This window comes from Capricornis sumatraensis, chromosome 16 (assembly GCF_032405125.1).
Source record: "Capricornis sumatraensis isolate serow.1 chromosome 16, serow.2, whole genome shotgun sequence".
NCBI classification, from domain to species: Eukaryota; Metazoa; Chordata; class Mammalia; order Artiodactyla; family Bovidae; genus Capricornis; species Capricornis sumatraensis.
The window spans coordinates 36,415,779-36,436,189 of record NC_091084.1 but is presented as its reverse complement, the minus strand read 5'-3'; the positions used below and the strand labels follow the sequence as shown (position 1 = coordinate 36,436,189).

Sequence of the window (20,411 nt, the reverse complement as noted above, 5' to 3'; positions counted from 1 at the left end):
ATGGGTGTTCATTGCCAAACACAAAAACCAAAAATAACGCCAAAACTTCAGCTCTCTAGCAGAGATGACACAGCTGCAGCTGAGAGCTTGACTTCCCTGCCCAAAGAAAGGAAGTAACCTGCCCAAGGTCGCACGGCTGCCAGCTCCCAGACCAGCGCGCATTTCTGCACTATTGTTTTGTTTTCTTTTTTTATGTGGGGGGTGCGGTGTTCTTTTTTGTTTGAGTGCTGCTTTTTTGGGGTTTTTTTTGGTCATGCTGCTCAGCATGAGGGATCTTAGTTTCCAAGTTTCCAAGCCAGGGATCGAGCTCAAGCCCCCGCATTGGAAGCATGGAGTTTTAATCACTGGACCACCAGGGGAGTCCTACCAGAGCCCAGTTCTACTTTACTACAATGCTTAGGGCCAGTGGGCACCCTGGAAACCAAAAGTGAAGTCAACCCCGGGTCAAGGAAATAAAACCTTTGGAAGGTGGCAAATAAAGTGCCAGGACTCCTTGCAAACCTCAAGAAACGGCAAGAGAGGACATGTGAACATGTGAGGACTGCTTGCAGAAGTTCACTGGAAATAACAAACTGGAGACGGTCAGCGTGCCTCCTGCCCTTGGAGGACGTCATTCAGGAGGATGTCTGCAGGTCTTCAGTAAACCAGCGTCCAAGCACTACCACAGCCCGGACCCTAGGCTAGGCAGACCACAGGAGGGTGACAGAGATGGAGGAAGACACATGGGTAGCATCACGTGTTTGCATGGGTTTCCCCCACCAGATGCTGCCCCTTGGGTCTTGTTTTCTCTTCTCTACCTCCAGGCCTCTTGGCACCTGGCCAGAAGAGCTGGGTGAATGTGTACACAAGCAGATCCCTCAGATTCCTGCACAGTCAGGAGAAACAGTCCATCTTCTGTGCGTGCAACTGACCACATTCTTAGCTCTGTCTATAGCCTTCTTCTTAACTCTATAATAAAGACCCAGAGGGGGAAAAAAAAAAAAAAACCTATGTGACTTAAAGTAGGTCCCTTGCCTTTTCTGGCTTCTATTATCTCACATATGCATAACTGAGTTCTGGTGGGTGGTCTTCAAAGTCCTCTTCAATCTAAAATTCTAGAATCTGAAATCAAATTGAGGCAAATCAAGGCCACTCTTCACCCGCAGAGCAGATAGGGCAAGTAGTCAAACAATGCTTCCCTCTAGTGGTGTAACACTGTCACTACACCCTCTGGTCTCAGCCCCATTCAGTTTCATCCCCAACTCTGAATGGGAGAGATCTTACAGCTAGCCAGCTAAATCCAGGTACAGAGGAGTGAAAGAGAAAGAAAGGACCCAGTCTCAAGGAATCAGCTGGTTCAGCTCCCAGCTGAATCAGCTCTCAGCTGGTTCCATGACAGTGAAGAAATTCTCCACTTTTAGGAATGAGTGTATCTTGAGCTCAAAGGACTGTTTGTGACCTCCAACTCCCTTCTTCAGATGAGGAAACTAAGGCTCAGAGATGTGCAGAAAGGTCACAAAGTTTCCTCAGGCCACAAAGCTGACTCATGACTGAGCCAAAAATAGACCTGTGCTTTCCTGCCTCCTTCTACAATCTCTTGCCTCTTTTCCATGCGACCTCCCAAACGAGGCCCATGGAAGTGATGTCAAGGGCATATACACACAAGAATACACCAGCAAAGGGGCCAGTTCCCTGCACTGAAGGACAAGAAAGTTTATTCACTGACATTTATGGGGGATATAATCAGGCTGCAAATTACATATTCAGCATAGAAAATACAAAAGAAAAGAAAATTCACCCATGCAAACATTCTTTTTGGAAAAAAAAATAGAAGCTGTAGTACAGTAACCTTGCAATCTACTCTTTTTACTTACCATATCATGAGCATATTCTTCTGTTATTAAATATCCTTCTAAAACATTCTATGTAGTAGGTATATATTCCAACATATGTTTGTACCATAATTTATTTAACCAAACCCCCTACAATTTCATTTGTTTCCATGGATTTGTTTTTGTCATTATAAATTAGGCTGCAATGAATGGTATTACACTTAATCTTCCACTGTATCCATAATAATTTCCTTAGGTCAGTTTTACTTTGTTTTAATATTATGGAATTTCAGAGCTGGGATGGCCTTTGGATATCCTGTCCATAACCTGCTATTGCTCAGATGGGAAGAAGGGGACAAGAGAGTTCTGTGTCTTACCAGAGGACAAAGAGAAAGCAACAGAACCAAGTCCCAAACCCTCCACACATTAAAATGAGACCTTCCCCCAAGGATTTCACATCCCTCTGTGACCACACTGACCTCCCCTTCTCCTAAAACCCTAGAACCTTCAGTGTCTGGGCCACTCCTCTGGCTCTTTGCCATGTTTTATAATTTTTCTACTAAATATTTCATTTGTTCACCCAACTATAAAATTCCTGAAGGTAGTTCGGGATTTTATGTTTCCCTGTAGTCTATAGCATACTGTTAATTTCATCTAGGTAAGCATTCCATTTGGAGAAGGGAATGGCAACCCACTCCAATGTTCTTGCCTGGAGAATTCCATGGACAGAGGAGCCTGGTGGGCTACAGTTCATGGGGTTGCAAAGAGTTGGACACGACTGAGTGACTAACATACATGCATTCCACTAATACCTGCTGAAGGATCAAGGATAACTAGGAATGTTCTTTCTTGCTGCTTATGAGAATCATGGGCAAAAATTGAGAAAAGATGCTTCTTTGAAGAGTAAAAGAAATTTAGTTCATCGGTTAGAGCATTCTGAGATATGTGCTTCTTAGAGTCAGAGTAGCAGGTTTGGGGACAAAAGACCAGGTTCAAGTTTTAACTATGTCCAACTACGTGAACCAGGGCAGTACAGTTAACTGATTAGGGACCTGTCTGGAAAGCAAGGATAATAACACCCATCTTGCCACCTTCCTATGAGAAAATGGAGGTGAAGGCACTTGACAGTGATACAGTGGTCGACGAGAGCTAGGACTGCTGTTATGTTATTATAATGTGATAATGTGTTACAGGACTTATGGGGAAAGGAGTTGCTTCTGTGAGTCCCGGGATGGCCTCCAGACCTGTGCTCCCGGAGCACCAGCTCCAGTTTCTACTCCACGTGCAAATCCATTAAAGGAACCTCTGGCTACACACTTCAGGTAAGAATTGGTGTTTTATTGAGGCTGAACTTCATGTACAGAAGGAACTATAATGCCTGGTTTAGGTCGCTTGGTGTGTGTAGTTAGATCACGCACATTTCCTCCTCATCTCTGCAGAGAAAGTGACAAGGTGTAAAGAGCACTAAACCCAGGCCATGAGACCCCAGTTCTGTCCTCCCTCCTACCTCACTCCCAGTGCGTCCACCTCTTCAGGCTTCAGTTTTGCCATCTCTAAGCTGAGAGAGTCAGACCAGATGAGATCTAAGTTCTCATCCATTCCTGACATGCTAAGAATTCTAGGATAAAAAATAGTGGTTTAAACAAGAAGCAAAAACTATCCACTTCAAAAAGAGTCCTTTGAAAAAATAAATAAATAAATAATTTTTTTTAAAAAAGAGTCCTTTGGGTTCCGTTTGACTTTCAACCTTTGCGTTTTCAAAGTTCTAAAGCACAAACATCAAGAATTCCAACATCCCTGCTTTATATAGAGCCCATGAGGTCAGAACCTCCCTGAGCTCGGTTGAGGTTTCACGATATAAGGTCCCAGAGAAGACAGAGTAATATACACTATCACCCTATTCTGGAGGGATCTTGGCCCCCAAACAGAAAAATCAGCATTAAGTATATTTATAAACTCAGTTTAGTGTGAATCAATGGCTGGGCTTGGATTTCACTAATGCTTAGACATCAAATGCAATAAAATATTTCCCTATCTGTGACTCTTGAATAAAGGAGAATGGCTAAGATCCGGCCCCTTCCACACGTGCCATGCAATTCCCCACTTTGAAGAAATGAAAGAATAAAAACTATCTCAACTAAAAGGACATAACCAAGAACCAGGAAAATAATGAAAGGGGGGGTGGAAATTACTGAAAAGTAGAACTGAATTTCCAGCCTCGATGCTGCCATAAATGCACATTCCTGCCTCTCTGTTTCAGTTTTCTCACTTCCCAAGTGAGGAAGTTTCTCTTTCCATTTCTGATTCTTGAAAAGATAAGACTTCAGGACCTTTTAAGGTGACATTGAAGAGAGTGAAGAATGTCAAGAACTCTGTGTTGGGGCTCACTTTTTCAGTCCATAGCCTGCGTGAGACCGCAAGGCTGTTTTGGGATACTGCATGGCCCAGGGAACACTTCTAGCATCCCCAAGGCAGCTGGGCTCTAAACATTCTAACCAATCCTATATTAAGGTTTGGATCTCAGGTAAATCGTTCTCCATGAAATTCTAATAAATCACCAACAACCAGCACTTAGCATCTTTAAACACTGATCTTTCTGCACTCGCCAGGACAGTCCTGAGTCAACCTGTTACCTATCCAGAGACATTCAGATCCAGCCCCACAGAGACCTCTGCCGGAAAGAGAAGATATGGGGCATTTGACTTCCTGATCACTCCAGTTTCAAAGGACAGAGGAAGCTAAGGTATACTGAACCGACGCAAGCCCAGTCCTGTGCTGGATGCTGGAAGCTTTGATACACCACCTCATTTAATCCTCATCCAAGGTCAGCAAAATTTCCCTGCTTTCCTAATGAGGAAATAAGCTCAGAGAAATTAGGCTTATTCATTTGTCCGGCACGCACTGAGTACCTACCTCGGATGTGCCAAGTACTTTGCTAACCACAGAGGACACAATGCTGAGCAAAACAGATGTGGCTCCTGTCCAGATGGAGCTTACAATCTAGTGGGATGGAAATGAGTTAAAGAATCCTAGAGAAAATAGCACAAAGGAGAGGCTGTAGTGCTTGAGAAGAGAGAAAAGGGAAAAGTGATGAGTCAGGAATGCCAAGGGAAGGCCTCCCTGAGGACGTGATGATTAAGTTGAGGTCCAGTGGGGTGGGGGAAAACGTATTTAACTAAGTCAAAATGAAGAAGGAGAGCAGGGATAAGTGTGACAAATAGAAGGAAGATCAGTTGCAAAGGTACTATGATGGGACATACAGGATGCACCCAGGTACCAGACGAGAGGTCAGCTGGAGATCAAGGGTTTGCATGGTCAGAAACAGGGCTGGAAAGGCAGGCAGAGGGCAGACCATGCAGGGCCCGGCAACCACTAAGGACTTGTCTTTATCCTAAGAGCAATGGGAAGACACTAGAACTTGACACATGGGCTTGAAAAGATCTTCCAACTGAGAGATAGGGAACAGAGTGGGTGAGAGGGACTGAATGAATGTGGGCAGATGAGGTCACCAGGCAGGGGCCACTGTGGGACCCCGCAAGAGGTGACATGGCCTGAACTACTGGGTGGGGCGGGGGGGCTGGTGATGGGGAGAGGTGGAGCTGCCACCACAGTCAGAAGCTGGCAGAGCCGGGAGTCACAGCTCAGTCTGTCTGACTCCAAAGCCAGGCTTCTCTCTACCTCACCATTTGTTCATTCATTCAGCAATTAGTTACTAATCCTTTACCCTGTGCCCAGGCCTGTGCCAAGTGCTGGGGATATAGCTGTGAACAAACGCTGCTCGCATGGAATTTACAGCCTAGACGTTAAACAAATAAGAATGCAAATGAGACTCCCCTGCGGGTCCAATGGTTAATGCAGGGGACACGGGTTCAATCCTTGGTCCAGGAAGAGCCCATATGCCACAGGGCACCTAAGCCCATGCGCCACAACTACTGAGCCTGTGCTCCAGAGCCTGGGAGCCACAGCAAGACAAGATACTACAATGAGAGTCCATGCAAAGAAACTAGAGAGTAGCCCCCGCCCACCACAACTAGAGAAAACCCGCACACAGCAGTGAAGACCCCGCACAGCCAAAGAATAATAAATAAATACTTTTTTAAAAAGAATGAAAATGGATGTATACGGTTACAAATTGGGGTGGAGGAGTGTGATCAGAGATCAGGGAAAACTACCTGTAAGGCCATGACAGTCCTACATTGATCATATCAGAGAGCTACATGCCTGCTGCATGTAAGTGAAAAACCTTAGGAAACTGCCTGTCAGAGCTGGATCTCAAGCAAGGCATCCCTAGCCAGTTCATGAGCCCTGTCTCCAGCCCTGCACAGACCCTGCTGAAATAGAAGCCTTTCTAAAAGCACCTGCTAATTCCTTAATATTATACTCACACACCCTAACCACAGTCGTCCCCACTTAGGTATATGGAGCATTTTACAATTAGTTAGGACCATTCATGTAGCTCAGCTGATAAAGAATCCACCTGCAATGCAGGAGACCCCGCTTTGATTCCTGGGTCGGGAAGATCCCCTGAAGAAGGAATAGGCTACCCACTCCAGTATTCTTGGGCTTCCCTGGTGACCCAGACTAAAGAATCTGCCTGCAACGTGGGAGACCTGGGTTCAATCCCTGGTTTGTAAAGATCCCCTGGAGGAGATCATGGTGACCTATTCTAGTATTCTTGCCTGGAGAATTACTTGGACAGAGGAGCCTGGCAGGCTACTGTCCATGGGGTTGCAAAGAGTTGGACACAACTGAGCCGCTTAAGCACAGCACATAGCACAGCACCATTCAACAGACTGACTCATTTGAACCCTATGGCAGCTGACGGAAGGGAGGTAGGTTTTAACATCCTGGCTTGAGAAATGAGGAAACTGAAGCCTAGACAGGTGAAGTGACTTCATTAAGGTCATCAACTAAGAAGGCACCCAGATCTGCCATCCAGTTCTCACAGGAACCACTTCAGGCCAGGAAATCATGAATCTCAGAGGAGACAGCTGCAGGTCACCAAGCCCGGATAAAGTCACCCAGGAGTCCCATGAAGTTCCCGAGAACAATGATCAGGGACATTAAGCAGCTTGGGAAAGGTTTCTAGAATGCAGCTCCACCAGCCTGAGACACAGGTACCTTGCCAACTTTCCCAGATTAGAACAGGTTCTCCTGGACTCTTTCCAAGTGCTTCTGACTAACAGAGAAAAGTATTTTTCCATCACAAGCACTGCAGGCAGGCACCAGACTCCTGGTGGGGGAGAGCAGAGGCTGCATCCCAGAGTCCCATGCGCATGAACTGCAAAAGTTATCCTGGTACCATGTGGCCTGCCCTCGCTCAGCACCTGCCCCGGGGGTGGCCATCTTGGGCAGCATTCCTTGATGGTGGCACCACTGCCAGCTGGGGCTGGGTGTTCTGTGTTGCGGGGGCCACCTCTGCATGGTAAGACATTTAGCAGCATCCCTGGCCTGTACCAACTAGAGGCCAGCAGCACCCCAACCCCATATGTTACAACCACACACATTCTAAAACCTTGCAGACAACCCCCAAGGTACAAAGTGACCTGTGGCTGGGAGTCACTGGTGTAGGGACTATCACAGCAGTAAGGGGACAGCACTGTCTACTTCCCTGCTCTCATCCTAACCCAGTCCAGCCCATCTTACTGGGCAGATCCATGGTCACGGCCCATAAGCTGTTTTTAATCAATATCACACCCTAATGCCTTGCAGAATGAGACAGGAGTCAGCCTTCTATGCTGATGTGGCTGCAGGTAGGTCCCAGGAACCATTCTCCTCTGGAGCTTGTGAAAACAACTCGAATCAAATAACTCCTTGTTCCAATAATGAGTTGCTTCTGACCCTCTAAGCAAATTTTGTTCCTGTTAACATGAGCAGCTGGGTCTGATTAAACTGGAGGCCCTGGCTGTTTTCTTTTCAATGACACCGTGCCAGGGCAAAGGCGTCCATGGCTAATGGGGAAGAGGGTAAAACTGGTGAGTCAAACAGCAGGGGTCTCTCATCCACCCGAAACTCAGTGCGGCAACCAGGCCACTCCAACATCCCAGCTTCCAGTCACTCTGCACTCGGGAGAAAGGGGAAAGGGACAAAGCACACAAACAAGAGATCCGAATCAAGGTAATTAAACAGTGAAACTTTACCCAAAGACCATGCTTTCAAGTGGGGGTAAAAAGCTGAAGCTGAGCCCCACAGAGAAGCTGGGGTGACTCAGGCAGTGTCAGGGACATGGGTTCCAACCTCCCACCCCGAGGGCCGTGCTGTTGGCCCAGACATGGAGATCAGAATGAGTTCCAACGGTGCAAAGTCAGAATGAAAGCAGCAACACCTCTATGCCTTTCTTTAGTCAGCTGCATAACCAGCTAACAGGCTTACTGACAGACTCAACTAAACCCACTGCCGCTTGGTAGTAAGTGTATCCTGCTGCACTGCGATTCTCTGAAGACTGACTAAGCATGAAACGCCCACCTGTTACACCCAGTGACTCACACTACTGCTAGTGTCTGTGCCCCTCTGCACGGTGACTTGGCTCCAATGATGCACTGGGATCGGAAGCCAGGCCTGTCTCCCCCACTGACAGTGGGCTCCTCGAGGGCAGGACTAGGAGCAAGCACAAGGACTGGTACCTAAACGGATCCTCACCATGTGTATGGTGGACGGATGGGTAAAACCTTCTGCCTCTGCACTCTTCAGCCCGTCCACACACGGCAGGGACAGGGCATGCATGCGTGCCAAGTGACTTCAGTCATGAACAACTCTTTTCGACCCCATTAACTACAGCCCACTGGGCTCCTCTGTCCATGGGGTTCTCCAGGCAAGAATACTAGAGTGGGTAGCCATTGCCTTCTCCAAGGGATCTTCCCATCCCAGGGATTGAACCTGTGTCTCTTATGTCTCCTGCATTGGCAGGCAGGTTCTTTATTTACCACTAGCGCCACCTGAGAAGCCCCAACAGGGCATGGCCCATCTCCTCTGTTTCTTCAAGCTTAGCCCACTGCTCAAAAGGTTCCCAATAAACAATAATCGAATTCAAAGAGACAAACTGAAGCCTTCTGATCATGGACCTCTTAAGAGGAATCCTCGCAGTCTACCCTGCCTCATTTGAGTATATTTAGTCTCTTTTAACTAGAAGGTTTAATGCAGCCAATGAATACTTTCTTTGGGAGGCGGTGGAGATACAGATGTGAGCAAGGCTAATATGGGGCTTCCTCTCACAGAACTCACTGTCAGGAGGAGAAGAGAAACAGTTAACAATTATACAAATAAGTAGCTACTATGCTCAGAGAGTCTCTTTAAGATAAATTTCTGTAGATGGTCCCAATCTTTAAGTAGTCTGAACTACTGTGAGGAAAGTCATGACTTGCCTCCAAATGAATGACATCATTAGAGCATCCTCTGAAAAAGTAAATGCGGAAAGTTTATTATACACCTTGGTTATACAGGCCTCTGTTTCAAAGCAATCTTAAAAAAACAAATATAAGGACCAATTAAAAGCATCATGGATGTAAATACTCCTAAGCCTATGTTTGTGTGTTCAAACATGTAGTATGTGTGACTAACCAAGGATAACTGAAGCAGACTTGAAAACCTGCAGAAGTCAGAAGGCACTGGAATAAGTCATCAGGTATTTGGGGGTCTACTGATCAGCATGGCGCTAACAAGCAGGCCAAGAGCAGGCAAAGGGACTCCTGAGAACCCCTGAAGTTCAGAAGGCCTTGACACGATGATGGATCTCAAGAATCACAACCTGCCAGCCTGGGAAACTCTGTGTCAGTCAGCAAGAGCTCTAGGAAGGTTGGGAGGAAGGGCGGCTATGAAAAAACAAACCCTGAGAACACAGTCAGGAATATGAAGACTAGGAAAGAAGAAATGCCCTATGGGAAAGATGTGAAACAATAAGGATGAATCAAGAAAAGACAAAGATGCCAAAAGCTGGATGGCCTGGCCTGGTAAAGTAACATCTGAGGGAACACGTGAGATATTCGAATCAATGTACAGTTTGTTAGGGTTAATAAAAATCCAAACCAAAACACCATGCCAGCTATGACTCAAAATAATGCTCCTGCCTCAATCTTGAACATTTAACTTAACAGTTTCTGATGCCTTGAATTTAGACTCAGGTGGAAATGCAAATAGAGTCACTCCTTTAGCTATGAGAAGGCAAAGATCTTCCCAACAACCTGGACAAATTTCTGGGTGGTGCCTGTTCCCTCTCGAAACCTCATGGACCCTTAGAACCACAAGGAGTTAACCTAACCCAGCCTTACATTTTTGGATACAAATCTATGATCCAGAGAGGTAAAGCCGCATATCTGACTGACTGCAGAACTATTAATAGACCTCAGGTCCTCCCCTTCCCAGTCCTTCAAGCTTTTCATCACTGAAAACCAACCTACCTACTGCCGCGCATTCATAGCTATTTAGACAGCTGTCCCCCAGCTGCTCTTCCCAACCACAAATTCCCTGCTGTTCTCTCACCTGTCTGAGCAACCAGGTGTGTCCACCCACTCCAGACAGCAGCGATCTTTTCATTCTGGAAACAATGTGCTTCTATTCTCTGGGGCAGAAGGAGGAAAGCAGCCTGGGAAGCCAGTTGCCCATGTTTGTTGCTTCCCCAAACATACAGCTCTCCTGCATCTTTAAACAAACAGAAGGGAAACAAAAGAGGTGAAGAAACATTAGCCCAAAATGATGGAAAATAACCAGAGTCTGGGGGAAAAAAGTGGTCAAAGAAGTTGTATTATTCTTACCCTACAATATTGAATAGGGCAAAGCAAGATACCAAATTCATGTATAGCATAATACATAAGATTTTTTTGTAATTCTATAAATAGGAAAAAAGGCCAAATGTTCTTAACAGTTTGTCAAGGAACAGGAAAGTGAGTTTATTTTTTCATTAATTCATTCAACAAATATTTATTCAACATCCACCAAGTGCAAGACATATGGTTCTCTGTTTTCTACATTTTTTAAATAAATGCTTACCTTTTGTTAGGAAAAATATATATTAGCTTTTCAAAATAACAAGTTAAAAGACAAATTATTTAAAGTTTAAACTTTATAAATATCTGATGATTTCACCACATGCCCTGTTCAGCGGAAAATATAGTTATTGTATCACATTCGCATAGCACCTAAGCTCATTTGAACCTCACAATAATCCTTTGATATAAGCAGGAATGAGACTGACTGACATTGTGATTTAATAGAAAGAGAGCAAATTCAGAGTCAAGTGACTCTGGCTTCTATTCTTGGATCTGCTAACTAGTTACTGACCTTGCACAAACCACTTCCTCTCCAAACCTTGGTTTCACCAGCTGAAGACTGGAGGGGAAAGCTGACGGTGGAGAAGGGCACTATAACTGATGTACAGTAGAGACTAGCGGGCGACTGTGGCAAACCAGAGGGCACATGGCTGTCCAGAAGGCATTCAAATTCAGCAAATCTTTAACTGGAAGTCAAACAAAAGGGGGCACGGGCCACAGTCTGGCTTATGAATCTACAGTCTGTGACTCCTTGGATGATCTCTCAGTGCTTCCCCAACCCTAACATGTAACACTGTGCAGGACAGCACATGGTGCCCACAGGCGGCTAAGGAGCCAGAGTCACTTGACTCTGAAATTGCTCTTTCTATTAAATCACAACGTCAGTCAGTCTTATTCCTGCTTATACCACAGGATTATTGTGAGGTTCAAATGAGATGTTTTGAAGACAAAAAAAAAAAAAGCACAATGTATTGCAAAAACTTATGACTTTTGTTTCTGCAAAAACTTAAAACTTTTGTTTGTGCAAAAACAAAGAGGATGGCTCCTTAAGAATTTTCATATTGATTACACGTTGCAATAATATTTTGGATATAGTGGGTTAAGCAAAATAAATTATTAAAATTAATTCGCCTGTTTCTTTTTACTTTTTGCAATGCAGCTCACATTATATTTCTCCTAGACAGCACTCTTCTGGAAGATAAATTAACCAAGGCTCAGAGACATTAAGTGACTTTCAAGACTGCGAGGCTTATTAGGGATCAAGCAGGACCAGAAGCCGGATTTTCCACTTCCACTGCATCCTGTGACCTCCCAATAAAGGTTTACAGCATCGCTTGCCCTGGAGCAGCTTGATCTATTCTCAAAAACCAATCAGAAGCCAAACAGTATCATTAAAGGATATGAGGCCAAGACTTGGGGTTTAAGTCCCAGATCTGCTGCTGGATCTCTCTTTGACACTGGGCACGTCACTTCACATTCTGGGTCTCTGTTTCATAGTCTAAACTCTGTGCTCGGTCCCTCAGTCGTGTCTGACTCTTTGCAACCCCATGGAGGGTAGCCCGCCAGGCTCCTCTGCCTACAGAATTTTCCAGGCAAGAATACTGGGGTGGGTTGCCATTTCCTTCTCCAGGGCATTTTCCCAACCCAGGGATCAAACCTGTGTCTCTTACATCTCCTGCACTGGCAGAGGGGCTCTTTACCACTAGGGCCCCCGGGGAAGCCCAAGTCTAAAATGAAGGACCATAAATCAGTGGAGTCTTTGTGTCCCCCGGGTGACCTTCCAGCACTGACATACCGCAGTTCTATACAGCAAATTTGGTCTGTTTCATGCCTAGAGAGAAGACAACCTCCCTAGACCTCACCAGGGTGTGTTAAGTATGAGGATCCCTTACAAGAGGGAAGTGGATCCCTTCGGCAAAGTCTCCACCCATGAAAGGGACTGCTGAGCTACCAAGGGGCCACTGACAGTGAGCCTGTGTCCGTTATAAGCCTTCATTTATCTTAGTAAGTCTAAACCATCTTTTTGCAAAGACAAACTGTCTTCCACATGCAGATCATTACGCTGTGCATCAGCAGGCAAAATTAAATTCTGCTGCAATGCCAAATAGTTACATAAGCTGCAACTCCAGAGAGGTCTAGAGAGCACCGAACAAAATGCAGTGTGTCACAGCTTGAACTGGACCAGGAAAGAGGGATATTAATCTTGACCCTTTTAAGTCACTTTCAAAATATCCAAAACAAATTTATCTTGTACATATACTCTAAAAATCACTAAATTGCACACTTTAAAGGAGTGAGTTTCATATATGAAGCACATCTCAATAAAAAATTCAACATCTGTGTTTTTAAAACACCATAACAAAAGTACCCGCATATGAAATAATAAATAGTTTTAGTAATATAAGATTTTTTAAGAAATTGGTATTAACGAGCAATTAGAAGAATCTCTAGGTTTACATAATACTAGCCATTTTAAGTTAGACTAAAAGCTGAAACCTCTTAGTCTATTCTTATTCTTGGAAAAGAATGCCTTCTCCCAGAGCTAGTGAGGACTACAAGGGATGAACTAGTTACTTCTCGTCCCCTCTATAAAAGGGGAGGTGGGGGAATCACATGCCCAGAAGAGTCCCTTAGAGCTGTCATTCATTCCAGCTCACCCTTTTAAGCATATCTACAAATCTACCTAATATGAGCCAGAGGCTAAAAGCAGGTATTTCCTTTATTAGTTAGTTGCTTTTAATTCATTAAATATCAAATTATCTATAATTCGGAATTTATAAAGTGTTTGCTGCTGCTAAGTCGCTTCAGTCGTGTCCGACTCTGTGCGACCCCATAGACAGCAGCCCACCAGGCTCCACCGTCCCTGGGATTCTCCAGGCAAGAACACTGGAGTGGGTTGCCATTGCCTTCTCCAATGCGTGAAAGTGAAAAGTGAAAGTGAAGTCGCTCAGTCATGTCTGACTCAGCGACCCCATGGACTGCAGCCCACCAGGCTCCTAAGTCCATGGGATTTTCCAGGCACGAGGACTGGAGTGGGGGGCCATTGCTCTTGTGTTCTGGACACCATAACAACTCCCCAGATTTGATGTTGAAGAATGCATGCCCCCATTATTTTACAGATACAGTGTACACATCTTTAATTTCCACATAAAACACTGAAAATACAGTGTAGGAAAGTCATTTCCCTTGGCTTAAAAAATGAAATGCGTTCAACTCTGGGCAAGAGGGCTTACCAACATAAATCTCTCATAGCTATAGTCTCCAGACTACCTGCAGGAGTCAGGGCAATCTGGGCTTTGAAAAAGATAAACTTTGAGAGAGATAACTTTCACTTTCAAGAAAATGCTGGGGCTTCCCCAGTGGTTCAGTGGTAAAGAATCCACCTGCCAATCCAGGAGACATGGGTTCAATCCCTGATCCGGGAAGATCCCACGTCACAGAGCAACTAAGCCTACAACTACTGAGCCTGTGCTGTAGAGCCTGGAAGTCGCAACTGCTGAGCTCCCGTGCCATAACAACTAGGTGTGGTAAACGACTAGGGGTGGTAGACGACTAGGGGTGGTAGACGACTAGGGTGAAGCCCACGCACCCTAGGGCATGTGCTCTGCAACAAGAGAAGCTATCACAGTGAGAAGCCCTCGGACCACAACCAGAGAGGAGCTCCCACTTGCTGCAACTAGAGAAAAGCCTGTGCAGCTACAAAGAGCCAACGCAACCAAAAAATAATGCTGCATTGTCACTAGACAGTTTATACTGTATTGACTAAGTGTGTCAAATAGATGGATGGATGGATACATAGCCAAGACAGAGAGATGTACGTAGTGTGTGAGAGAAAACAGTCTAGATAGAGAGTGAAAGCGAAAGTCACTCAGTCATGTCTGACTCTTTGAGACCCCATGGACTATACAGTCCATGGAATTCTCCAGGCCAGAATACTGGAGTGGGGGCAGATTAAAGAGATGGAATAGAGAGATCAACTAGAGAAATATATAAAAACATAAAATAAATTAGAAAAATATACACACAAGGAGAAGGCAATGGCAACCCACTCCAGTATTCTTGCCTGGAGAATCCCAGGGACAGGGGAGCCTGGTGGGCTGCCGTCTATGGGGTTGCACAGAGTCGGACACGACTGAAGAGACTTAGCAGCAGCAGCAGACTTAGCGGTATACGGAGACCTTGGTTAGATATAAAGATGGAAGATAAAAATAGAAACATGTAGTTAAATAAAATAGAGATAAACAGAGAGAACAGACAGGGCAAGAGATAAAAGGAGTAGAAAGGCACAGGGCTTCCCTGTCCCTGGTGACTCAGCTGGTAAAGAATCTGCCTTTAATACAGGAGATTTGGGTTCAATCCCTGGGTGGGGAAGATCCCTTAGAGAAGGGAACAGCTATCCATTCCAGTATTCTGGCCTGGAGAATTCCATGGACTAAACAAGATCGCAGGGTCTGACATGATTGAGTGACAAAGCAAAGCAAAAATATGCTAGTTTGGGATTAAATAGCTAGAGAAGAGAAAGCTAGAGAACCTAGACAGCTTAGATAGTTATATGTGTGTATGTGTTAGTCACTCAGTCATGTCTGACTCTTTGCAACCCCACGGACTGTAGCCCACCAGGCTTCTCTGTCCATGAGATTCTCCAGGCAAAAATACTGGCGTGGGCAGCCATTCCCTTCTCCAGGGGATCTTCCTGACCCAGGGATCAAACTCGGGCCTCCTGCATCGCTGGAGACTATTCACTGACTGAGCCACCAGGGAAGTTTAAAATAGTTACATCAGACATCAGAACAGATTAGATGAATAACAATCAGTTCAGTTCAGTTCAGTCGCTCAGTCATGTCCAACTCTTTGTGACCCCATGAATCGCAGCACGCCAGGCTACGTTATACATAAATTTACTGTTGCTTATACGATTTCACAATCACAATTACTCTGGAAGATATTTTTATCCCTATTGTACAGCTGAGAAAACAAACTCAGAGGAAAGGAAGTGAGCCTCTATTTCACATGAGTGTTTTAATGTGTATTATCATAAGAAATTCTGAAAACTACCCCCAGAATATTTTATAGACAAGTCAATGGTCTCAGGAAGGCAGAGTGACTTGCTAAGAGCACATCAGCAGTGGCATCATTATCCCGACTCCATCGTCTATGCTCTTCCATCTGTATCCCAACAGCAACACGTGAGGCAGAAACACCCAGAATTCTGAATGGCATGTTACCTACCTGTCAGTGAAGCTGCGTGATCAGAGCCAGCAAGAACACATACTGCTTGAGAATTCTCTAGGCCTACCAAAAAAAAAAAAAAAAAATTCTTTTGAAATCACATTTATAACAGAACAAACTGGGTAGAGAAGGGCCACAAGCAGTGACCCACCAGCTCCTGGGGAGAAACTAAGCCAAAGCGTGAAGGTCTGAGTCAGCAGCTCTGGCCAAGATGAGTGGCGTGGTAGAGAGACTGGTGATATCCAGGAGGCTGAACAAATAAGTAAATATTTTGAGGATAAAGGAGTCAGATTTCCCACTATCAGAAAAGAGAAGGAAGGAACAGATATGAAAAGGTAGAAGGCTAGAATCAACCATTTGACACTGGATTATAACTGAAGTCAGTGTAAACTCATGGTTTCTACAAAAGATAAACAAACATAGGTGTACATAGGTATAAACACAAGTGTATGTCCCTGTATATTTCCTTGCTCTGTCCATGGAGTGGGCCCAGAAGCAATGACATCTCTTATATTTAGCTGCTATCAAGTGCAGACACTGAGACACAAGTCCAGGCCTTCTAACAACATACAGACAGAACTAGAATTTGAACTTGCCTCACATCTCAAATCCAGGCTCTTCCTCCCTAAATACACTGCTTTCAGTGATGAGGTATAACCCCAATCAACTCTGCTCAAAGCTGTGATTATCTGGTCTGGCATGCAGATATGCAGTCTTATTTCGTAACTTTCTTCTGACATTTGTTTAATTTACTCAGTTCAGTTCAGTCACTCAGTCATGTCCAACTATTTGTGACCCCATGGACTGTAGCATGCCAGGCTTCCCTATCCATCACCAATTCCTGGAGTTTGCTCAAACTCATGTCCATCGCATCAGTGATGCCATCCAACCATCTCATCCTCTGTTGTCCCCTTTTCCTCTTGCCCCCAATCCCTCCCAGCATCAGAGTCTTTTCCAATGAGTCAGCTCTTCGCATGAGGTGGCCAAAGTACTGGAGTTTCAGCTTTAGCATCATTCCTTCCAAAGAACACCCAGGGCTATAGTAGTAGGAGTAGTCAATAAAGGAAAAGTAGATATTTTTCTGGAACTCTCTTACTTTTTCTATGATCCAACAGATATTGGCAATTTGATCCCTGGTTCCTCTACCTTTTCTAAATCAGCTTGAACATCTGGAAGTTCATGGTTCATGTACTGTTGAAGCCTGGCTTGGAGAATTTTGAGCATTACTTTGCTAGTGTGTAAGATGAGTGCAATTGTGCAGTAGTCTGAACATTCTTTGGCATTGCCTTTCTTAGGGATTGAAATGAAAACTGACCATTTTCAGTCCTGTGGCTATGGCTGAGTTTTCCAGATTTGCTGGCATATTGAATGCAGCTCTTTCACAGCATCATCTTTGAGGATTTGAAAGAGCTCAACTGGAATTCCATCACCTCCACTAGCTTTGTTCATAGAGATGCTTTTTAAGGCACACTTGATTTCACATTCCAGGATGCCTGGCTCTAGGTGAGTGATCACACCATCATGGTTATCTGGTTCTTGAAGATCTTTTTTATATAGTTCTTCTGTGTATTCTTGCCACCTCTTCTTAATATCTTCTGCTTCTGTTAGGTCCATACCATTTCTGTCCTTTATTGTACCCATCTTTGCATGACATGTTCCCTTGGTATCTCTAATTTTTCTGAAGAGATCACTAATCTTTCCCATTCTATTGTTTTCCTCTGTTTCTTTGCATTGATCACTGAGGAAGGCTTTCTTATCTCTCCCTGCTATTCTTTTGAACTCTGCATTCAGATGGGTATAGTTTTCCTTTTCTCCTTTGCCTTTAGCTTCTCTTCTTTTCTCAGATATTTGTAAGGCCTCCTCTGACAACCATTTTGTCTTTTTGCATTGCTTTTTCTTGGGGGTGGTCTTGATCACTGCCTCCTATACAATCTCATGAACCTCCGGCCATGGTTCTTCAGGCACTCTTATCAGATCTAATCCCTTGAATCTATTTGTCACTTCCACTATATAACTGTAAGGGATTTGATTTAGGTTATACTTGAATGGTCTAGTGGTTTTCCCTACTTTCTTCAATTTAAGTCTGAATTTTGCAGTAAGGAATTCATGATCTGAGCCACAGTCAGCTCTGGGTCTTGTTTTTGTGGACTGTATAGAGCTTCTCCAGTGTCTTAAAATATCCCTCATGCAGTCAAGTATCCTATAGAATTAGAAAGGGACAAAGCAGATGTTTTTGCCACTTTCATCAGAGAGGACGAAATGGTCCTCTAGTGGCCAGGTTGGGAGAGGACGCCCAGGGTCCCAGCTCCAGAACTGATGGTGATGATGTAAAGATGGAGGGAAGGTAAAGCAAAAGACTTTGAGGGCAGGAAGCTGATATCTCTGCTACTGTCTCATCAGAAAACTCCCCCAAATCACCTCTGAATCTAAGCTGTGCCCTGAGAAGATTCCCAACCAGGTTAAGTCAAATCAAATAAAAATATTACTGATTCCTTTTAGATACAAAATCTGTACAAAAACAGAAAGTAGACACAGTCCCTGGCCTTAAAATGCTCATCATCTTTGGCATTTGGGAAAACATGTAAACAACTCATAACAATACAACACACTGTGCTGTCCCTGCAGAGAAAGAAAGTGCCAGCGGAGGCGAGAAGAGGGAAGAGTCTTTCAGTTGCAGCTGAGCTAGGACCTGAAAAATTATCAGGATTTTTCCACGGAGAACAGAAAGGAAAAGGCATTCTGCACAGAGGTAATAGTCTGCCCACAAGCACAGAGGGATGAGAACACAGTGCATGCCCAGGGAGCAGTGAATACCTTGGTGAGGCAGGAAAAATGTTTGGGAAGGATGAGTTTATATTACAAATGCTTTCAATGTGGCGTGTGTCCAGTGGTCCCTTCTCCTTCTCTGAGAGAACTCTCCCCAGCTCAACCCCTGGGCTTCAGAGGGCTAACCTTACCCCTGCAGCAGGGGGAAGCCTTGAGGACTAAATCAGATCAGGGACTTCCCTGGTGGTCCAGTGCCTAAGACTCCACACTCCAATGCAGGGGGCCTGGGTTCGATCCCTGGTCAGAGAACTAAATCCCACGTGCTACAACTAAAGATTCCTCATGCTATAACTAAGACCGGGTACAGCCAAATAAACAAATAAATATTTTTTTTTTAAGAGAGAGAGAGAGAGTGGGAATCAGAGCATCCCAACAACTTGTAGCACACTCCCACTGTGGCTCACTTCTCAGTCTTCTTTCCCTGCTTCCTACCACCCTCAAAAATCCCTCCTTTGTTCTGAGCTAGAGGAGAGTAGAGGTTTCCTGACAGCTTTTTCCTAAAGCCAACCCTCAGTTAACTGGATCACAAACTCAGAGAGCCAGAGAGGAAGAGAAGGAGGAGGTGGAGACGTGTACTACATATGGGGAGAGAAAGGCCCACCAAGAGAGTGCAGAGGGAGAGAGACAGGAAGTCCTAGAGGCCACCTTCCCAACAAAAGGCTGACCAGCAGACCGGTAGGCAGCACGCTTCCTATCTGCTCTTCATGTGCTCATGGAGAGACTTCCCTAAGGGGACACTTTTGGCCCCTCTCTCTACGTCCTCACCCGCTCCTGCTTTCCTTTGGGGAGTGGCTAGGCAGGCATGGTCTTCGTGGCTTCTCTCTCTGGGCTGTGCCTGCCTGCAGAGGGCCCCTCCTCCAGGTGCTCAGTGGCACCAGGAATTTAGCAGGACTGCCTGCAGCTGCTCCTGTACCTGGTGGGTAAATCCAAGCTGGGATTCAGAACTTGGAGGCTCACTACTGCTACCCATTATTTCCAAATACATAACTCATGTCTTCCGATTTGTTAACAGTTTTAGAACCACCATTTTGATTTCTACATATCTGACTTGCATCTGTCTCTCAATGGGTTCTGAACTCTGGCACCTAAGAGGGGTACTTTTACTGGGCCTACAAAAATCCCCCCAAATTAAGAGACCTATCAACAGAGAGTTAAGCAGAGAGACCAAGAAACAGCAAAAAGAAATATGCCATTTACCCATTTTCTGCATGCCTGTATCTTCATTTCCAGACAAAGAATCAATACAGAACTCAGAAGAAATAAGGGCCTTACCTGTCACTGTGCTGGGTTCCTTTGCTGTCAGAAACAGTGGGAGAGTCTGCCCAGGACACAGTCGCCGTCCAGATGATGCCAAACCAGTTCCCCACTGGAACACAGTGCCACTAGCTTCCCGCAGCATAGGAGAGAAAAAAGAGAAAATGTTCACCTGGATTAAGACTAGATGGTGCTTTCAACCTCATGCCATAAGAGATTCCCCATTCATGGTTAGTTAGCATGAACGAAAAAGCTTATGAAAAAGTTTACTGCCTCAAGCAGTCCTATGGCTGGTCCTAGGGATTGCCACCAAGCCAATCACAAATTCAATCTTCAGGGCAATCTAAGACCATCAGTGGAAATCCCAACATAGTAAAATTCCCTTCAGAAAGTTCTCCTTTGACTCCCCTGGAGTCAAATTTGACTCCTTCAGAGTCAAATTACTGGAATGATATCTTTCTCATGATTAAGCTGAAAAGACAACCCAGACTCCAGACCAAGCAGGAAACAACCTTGAAGCCTACCACGT

General features: G+C 44.9%; 1 protein-coding gene across 1 annotated transcript in view; it reads right to left on the bottom strand.

Moving 5' to 3' along the window:
• SERGEF (secretion regulating guanine nucleotide exchange factor) overlaps positions 1-20,411 on the bottom strand; it is a 256,404-nt gene that overhangs the window by 218,476 nt on the left and 17,517 nt on the right. The window contains exons 6-8 of the mRNA XM_068989148.1: positions 19,901-20,014; positions 15,803-15,865; positions 10,287-10,445 (exon numbers count right to left, since the gene is read on the bottom strand). Coding sequence (XP_068845249.1) covers positions 10,287-10,445; positions 15,803-15,865; positions 19,901-20,014 — 336 coding nt within the window. The remainder of the gene's footprint in view (positions 1-10,286; positions 10,446-15,802; positions 15,866-19,900; positions 20,015-20,411) is intronic.